Raw genomic sequence first — 7,832 nt, forward strand, 5'->3', positions numbered from 1 at the left:
AATGTACAGAAATCTGTTGCATTTTTATACATCAATAATTAAGGAGAAGAAAGAGAAATTAAGAATACACTCTCATGTACAATTGCACCAAAAATAATAAGATACCTAGTAATGAACATAAACAAAGAGGTAAAAGATCTGTACTCTGAAAAATATAAAACAATGATGCATGATATTGAAGTAGACACAAAGAAATGGAAAGACTTGGGGCACCTGGGTGGCTCAGTGGGTTAAGGCCTCTGCCTTCAGCTCGGGTCATGGACCTGGGGTCCTGGACCCGGGGTCCTGGGATCGAGCCCCACTTCGGGCTCTCTGATAGGTGGGGAGCCTGCTTCCCCCTCTCTCTCTGCCTGCCTCTCTGCCTACTTGTGATCTGTCTGTCAAAAAAAAAAAAAAAAAGAAAAGAAAAGAAATGGAAAGACACTCCATACTCATGGATTAAAAGAATAAATATTTTTAAAATGTTTATAGTACCCAGAGCAATCTACACATTTAATGTAATCCCTATCAAATCACCACCATTATTTTTCACAGAGCTAGAGCAAATAATACTCAAATTTCATGGAATGACTGGAGACCCTGGATAGTCAAAGCAGTCTTAGGGGACAAAAAAAAAAAAAAAAAAAAAAAAAAAGGTGATTCTGCACTTTAAGTTATATTACAAAGCAGTAGTAATCAAAACAATATGGTATTGTCACAAAAATAGACAAATGGATCAATAGAAGAGAATAAACAACCAGAAAAATAAAACACAATTATACAGTCAATTAATCTTTGACAAAGCAGGAAACAATACCCAATGGAAAAAGGACAGTCCTTTCAACAAATAGTGCTGGGAGAATTGGACAGCAACATGTAGAAGAATGAAACTAAATTATTTTCTTACACCGTACACCAAAATAAATTCAAAATGTATTAAAGACCTAAAATGAGGGGCGCCTGGGTGGCTCAGTGGGTTAAGCCGCTGCCTTTGGCTCAGGTCATGATCTCAGGGTCCTGGGATCGAGTCCCGCATCGGGCTCTCTGCTCGGCAGGGAGCCTGCTTCCCTCTCTCTCTCTCTGTGCCTGCCTCTCTGCCTACTTGTGATCTCTCTCTCTCTCTTGCTGTCAAATAAATAAATAAAATCTTTAAAAAAAAGACCTAAAATGAGATATCAACTCATTAAAATCTTCAAGCACACAGGCAGTAACCACTTTGACATTGGCCATAGCAACTTTTTTCTAGATACGTTTCTTGAGGTAGGGAAAGAAAAGCAAAAATAAACTCTTGAGAGTACATAAAAATAAAAGTTTCTGTGTAGTAAAGGAAACCATCAACAAAACTAAAAGGCAGCTTACAAAGTGGGAGAAGATATTTACAAATGATATACCTGATAGGGTGTTAGTATAAAAAATATAAATAATTTATAAAACTCAGTACTCCAAAAACAAATAATTCAATTTAAAATCAGCAGGAGACACCAACAGACATTTTTCCAAAAAACATAGGAAATGATGTTCAACATCACTTATTATCAGGGAAATGCAAATTGGAACTTCAATGGAGAGATATCAACACATACCTGTCAGAATGGCTAAAATCAACAATACAGGAAAAAACAGCTGTTAGTGAGGATGTGGGGAAAAAGGAGACCTCATGCACTTTTGATGGGAATGAAAATTGGTGCAGTCTCTCTGGAAAACAGTGTGGAAATTCCTCAAAAAGTTAAAATTGGAACTACCCTATGATATAGCAATTGAACTCCTGAGTAATTACCCAAATAATACAAAAACATTAATTCATAGGGATCCATAAACCCTATCTTTATTATAGTATTATTTACTATACCCAAGATATTTAAGCAGCTCAAGTGTCCATAGATAGTTGAGTACATAAAGAAAATCTGGTGTACATATACATTAGAATATCATTCAGCCAAAAAAAAAGAATGAAATCTTGCAATTTGTAATGACAGGGATGGAGTTAGATGATATAATGTTAAATGAAATATGTCAGTCAGAGAAAGGCAAATACTATACAATTTCACTCATACGTGGAAATTAAGAAACAAAACAAATGAGCAAAAGGGAAAAAGGGAGAGAGAGAGTGAGAGACATATCAAGATAGTCTCCTGAAGCGAAGAAATTGATGGTTATTAGAGGGGGAGTAGATGTGGGGATGGGTTAAATAGAAGATGGAGATTAAGGACTGTACTTTTTCTGATGAGTACTGGTTGATTGAATCCCTGTATTATAGTCCTTAAACTAATATTACACTGTATGTTAATTAACTGGAATTAAAATAAATACATAAATAAATAAAATTAATGTATAAAAAGAAAACATAAAGACACACAGTGTGAAAATGTATTGGCAAATATACATTTGATAAGGGATTAATATACTAAATATTTTGAAACTACTAAAACTCAACAACAAAAAACAGTCCAACTATGTTTTTAACTTAATTTTATTTTTTCAGTGTTCCAAGATTCATTGTTTATGCACCAGACCCAGTGCTCCATGGAATACGTGCTCTCCTTAATACCTACCACCAGGACCTCCCAACCCCCCACTCCCCTCTCCTCCAAAACCCTCAGTCTGTTTCTAAGAGTCCACAGTCCCTCATGCTTTGTCTCCTCCTCTGATTTCCCCCAACTAACTCCTCCTTTCCTTCATCCAATGTCCTCTGGTTATTCCTTATGCTCCACAAGTAAGTAAAATCGTATGATAATTGACTCTCTCTGCTTGATCTATTTCACTTAGCATAATCTACATTCCTGTCCATGTTGATACAAAAGTTGGGTATTCAGCCTTTCTGATGGAGGTATAATACTCCTTTGCATATATGGATGATATCTTCCTTATCCATTCGTCTTCTGAAGGGCATCCTGGCTCTTTCCACAGTTTGGTGACTGTGGCCATTGCTACTATGAAAATCGGCGGTATATATGGCCCTTCTTTTCATTACATCTGTATCTTTGGGGTAAACACTCAGTAGTGCAATTACAGGGTCATAGGAAAGCTCTATTTTAATTCCTTAAGGGATCTCCACACTGTTTTCCAGAGTGACTGCACCAGCTCGCATTCCCAACAACAGAGTAAGAGGGTTGCCCTTTCCCCACGTCCTCTCCAACACTTGTTTCCTGTTTTGTTAATATTGGCCATTCTAACTGGCATAAGGTGGTATCTCAAGGTGGTTTTGATTTGAATCTCCCTGATGGCTAATGATGATGAACATTTTTTCATGTGTCTGTTAGCCATTTGTATGTCTTCTTTGGAGAAGTGTCTGTTCAGGTCTTCTGCCCATTTTTTTTTTTTTTGATGTGATTATCTGTTTTATGTGTGTTGAGTTTGAGGAGTTCTTTATAGATGTTGGATATCAGCCCTTTGTCTGTAGTGTCATTAGCAAGTATTTTCTCTCATTTCAATGAAAAAATGGGCAAAATTTTTAAAGAAACATTTCTTACAGAATACATACAAATGACCAACAGACATATGAAAATTTTTTCGACATCACTGGTCATCAGAAAAAAGGTCAACCAAAACTACTTCATATCTAATAGTACATTTATAAAAATAAAAATAATAAGTATTAGGGATGTGGAGAAATTGGAAAATTTGTGCATTGCTGTTAGAAATATAAAATGTAAAATGATATAACCACTGTGGAAAACAGTTTTACAAACAATTAAGCATAAAACTACCATGGGACCAGGAAATTCTAGGCCTAGATATGTAAATTCAAAGGAGTTGAAAACAAGAACTCAGACACTTGAATACCTATGCTCATAATAGCAGTATTAGTCACAACCAAAAGGTAGAAACAACCAAGTGCCCATTAACAGATAAATGGATGAACAAAATATAGTGTCTGGTGTGTGTGTATATATACACACATTTTCTTAAAGATTTTATTTATATATTTGAAGGAGAGAGATCACAAGTAGGCAAAGAGAGAAAGAGAGGAGGAAGCAGGCTCCCTGCTGAGCAGAGAGCCCGATGAGGGACTCGATCCCAGGACTCTGGGATCATGACCTGAGCCGAAGGCAGAGGCTTTAACCCACTGAGCCACCCAGGCACCCTACACACACATTTTTAAAACTGAGTATATATATATATATATATATATGTGTGTGTGTGTGTGTGTGTGTGTGTGTGTGTATACACACACACATATATATACATATTCAGTTTTTAAAAGGAATGGCATTTTGATTTATGCTACAACATGGGTAATCCTTGAAAACATTGTGCTTTGTTAAATAGTCCAGACATAGAAGAAAATATATCGTGTAACTCCATTTACTTAAGTTATCTAAAGTGGCAAAGTCATAGATTAAGAAGTAAAATAAAGGAAGCTCAAGAAGGCACCTGGCTGCCGCGCGGCAAGGTGTGCTTATTGGACCATGTGCTGCTTTGTATGCCTGAAGTACTTGAAATGCAAATTTGGAGACACTTTGCCATCTAAATGCTTGGCTGGATTAAGTGCCTAATTAGGATGGTTTTTCAACAGGTTGGAGGAAGCATGCAATCGGTACTTTGGTCTGGGAATCCATATGGTTCATCTCGAAGTATTGTAAGGAAAATTGGTACTAACTTATCTCTGATCCAGTGCCCAAGAGTTCAGTTTCAGCTTACCAGCCCTACAACAGAATGGAGCCCAAACCATCTAGGAGAAGATGCAGTGGTGTCTTTTGCTGATGTTGGATGGGTAGCCAAAGAAGAAGGAGAATGTTCAACAAGACAAAGGACAGAGGTCAGATCAAGGCAACCTCTCCAGGATGACCTTCCTTTCTTTGAGAAGCCGCCAAGCAAGCAGTTTTCCTTACCAAACCTGTCTCCAGAAGATCCTCAACAGAAGACAGCATTAGCAAATGAGAAAGCATTGCAGAAGATCTGTGCCCTTGAAAATGAACTTGCTGCTCTCAGAGCTCAGATTGCCAAAATTGTGACCCTGCAAGAACAGCAAAATCTCATTACAGGTGACTTAGATCCTGCCACATCTGTTACTACACCACCATCCTCTATTCCACAACCACCTCCGCCGCCCCCACCTCCCCCACCCCTTCCCCCATCAGGGCTCCACCAAAGTGTATCATCAGCTATTGACCTGATAAAAGAGCGAAGAGAGAAAAAAGCCTGTACTGGGAAGACTTTGGTTAAGAGCAGTCCAAAGAAACCCGATATGCCAAATATGCTAGAGATCCTTAAAGATATGAACAGTGTAAAACTTCGGTCAGTAAAAAGGTCAGAACAGGATATAAAGCCCAAAACGGTGGATGCTACTGACCCAGCTGCCCTCATAGCAGAGGCTCTGAAAAAGAAATTTGCTTATCGATATCGAAGCGATAGTCAAGGTGAAATTGAAAAAGGAACTCCCAAACCTGCATCAGACGCCACCTCAGAAACAGTGTTGTTTGGGCCACACATGTTGAAGTCTACAGGAAAAATGAAGGCTTTAATTGAAAATGTTTCAACTTCCTAATAGACAGTGAGCAGAGAAAAACTATCATTGTTCCAGCTGTTGGTTTGTTAGGGCTGTTTGACAAGTAGAAATCAACACTATTTAGTAAATACCTGGATTTAGTATTCAGTGGTCTCCTTTAAGTCTAATTAGATTCAGCAATAACAAAAGCACTCTAAGTTTGTGGGGTTTGTTTTTATTTTTGGGGTGAGATTAGTTCTGAAGTTTTCCATAACATGTATTCAGTCATGTTTTTAATGTATAGTCAGGATGTTCAGGTTTCTACTCTTGAAAATAATTATATAGATTTCAGAAGAAAGGACATTTGTAGATGTTGAGTTTTTAATTTTTAACACTAATTTATCTGTGCAGATATTTTATATGCATATATTTGGATATAAAATAGTATGTAGATTTTAATAATGATGTCAGTGAAGGTACTGTTACCATCATTAGTTGTCATTGATCATTTACTACTCAATGATGGAACACAGGTTGTTGGAGTGAAATATTTAGGATTGGAACCTTTTTGCCTTGAACAGGACTTTTACCTTAGATTCTCTCATTTCCTTGGAGATGGGGTTCAAAGTAGGAACCAGATAATGTTCATTGCTGAAAATTCCATAATGCTTTCATTTAAAGGGAAGTCAGGGACTATGAAAGCTGCTTTCACTTTAGTGCTGTCCAGCACTGAGAAAGAAAATGTAGTTTTCATATAGTGAGAAATCAAATTATTGAATTAAATCTATAACAGGTGAAAAACCACAATGTACCATCTTTTTTTTTTTTCCAGTTGAATAAATGGCATAGTAAAGATAACTTGTTGCTAAGGTAATACATAATGGAAATGGCAATACAGTGGAGTTTTAAGATTTTTAATATTGGTCAAATATAGTAGCTTTATAAAGAAACCTTGAATAGGCAAAAGAATTTCATATAAGTTTATCATTGGTCAGAGTGCTGTTCTGTTGAATTACAGTATGCAGCAAACCTTAGGTGCTGTTAGAAAGTGGAAAACAGCCTTTCTCATTGAGGGCTTCTGAGGATTTGCTATAGCTGATCATTTGTGAATGCTTGATAATCTTTATGGTTTTCTGTATTTCTGTTAAACTCATAGTTAATACCAGAATCTCCTACCATGAGTAAATATTTGGATTTACTTAAATCTAGTAAAAAGAAGTGAAGATAGGAAGGAGTATTTACTTTTAAGTTATTGAAAATATGTGCAATGTTCTCAATATTAGCAAATGTTACTCAGCTTAAATTTGAACTGTGACTTATTTTACATACGTCGTTGATTACATTGTTTCTGATTTATAAATTCTTTTTTTTTCCATTTTATTTATTTTTTCAGCGTAACAGTATTCATTCTTTTTGCACAACACCCAGTGCTCCATGCAAAACGTGCCCTCCCCATTACCCACCACCTGTTCCCCCAACCTCCCACCCCTGACCCTTCAAAACCCTCAGGTTGTTTTTCAGAGTCCATAGTCTCTTATGGTTCCCCTCCCCTCCCCAAATGGTTCAAATGAAAAATGTTATGCTATAATTATTTTATTGTGTTAAAATTTATATCAATTAAAATCAATTAAAATCAATTGATTTATAAATTCTGCCTTTAAAAAAATTCAGAAAATTTGCTTGAATTACATATTTTGACCTCCTAAGAATTTGTATCAGTATTGAATTTTGGCCACTTCTCCAATTGAAGGAAGTTACTGTTTTAAAATAAAGCAAACTTACGTTTTCCTTGGGAAAAAAAAAAAAGAAGTAAAATAAAAGTTTCAGTGGCCTGGGAGGATCAGAGAAGAGGGAATTATTGTTCTATGGGTATAACGTTTTTATGGAAGGTGATGAAAATTTAGATACAGATGGTAAAGAGGGTTGTACAACACTGTGAATTATATTTCCTATTACTGAATTATACACGTACAAATGGTTCAAATGAAAAATGTTATGCTATATGTATTTTAACACAATAAAATAATTTATAATTAAGTGGAAAAAAACAGTAATAAAAAAAGAGCTAAATCAAGCTCCCCCAAAGAAGGACATTGACATTGAGTACTTATGACTGATACCTTTTAAATATCTTAAATGTTTTCTTATTAATTATCTTATTCATAAGGAAACTGAGAAGTAGATATTATTATTAAACAGAAGAGAAAGGTGAGGGTCAGTGATATTAATCACTTGTGTCATTTGACAGTCCATGGTGTATGACTAAGTTTAGAGTCAAACTTAACAGATACAAAAGTTTAGCTTATCAAACTGCTTTCCTACTGGATGTAGAGTGTTGTATTTTATCATGTGGTTTAGTTCCATATTTTGAGGAAAATAAAATCTGAAAGCTTCAAGATCCAAAGATTCAATACTCAGACAAACT

General features: G+C 35.9%; 1 protein-coding gene across 1 annotated transcript; it reads left to right on the forward strand.

Annotated features, from left to right (window-relative positions):
- The first annotated feature begins 4,342 nt into the window (after window positions 1–4,342).
- LOC123935075 (mitochondrial fission regulator 1-like) lies at window positions 4,343–6,271 on the forward strand. Its single transcript, XM_045995520.1, has one exon. The coding sequence runs from the start codon at window positions 4,451–4,453 to the stop codon at window positions 5,465–5,467; it is 1,017 nt and encodes a 338-aa protein (XP_045851476.1). The 5' UTR covers window positions 4,343–4,450; the 3' UTR covers window positions 5,468–6,271.
- The last annotated feature ends 1,561 nt before the right edge of the window (window positions 6,272–7,832 follow it).

Source organism: Meles meles, chromosome X, assembly GCF_922984935.1.
Source record: "Meles meles chromosome X, mMelMel3.1 paternal haplotype, whole genome shotgun sequence".
In the NCBI taxonomy this organism is placed as follows: Eukaryota; Metazoa; Chordata; class Mammalia; order Carnivora; family Mustelidae; genus Meles; species Meles meles.

Excerpts from the sequence above, each read along its gene's own strand:
- LOC123935075 (XM_045995520.1), top strand. The coding sequence starts at position 4,451 with ATGCTTGGCTGGATTAAGTGCCTAATTAGGATGGTTTTTCAACAGGTT.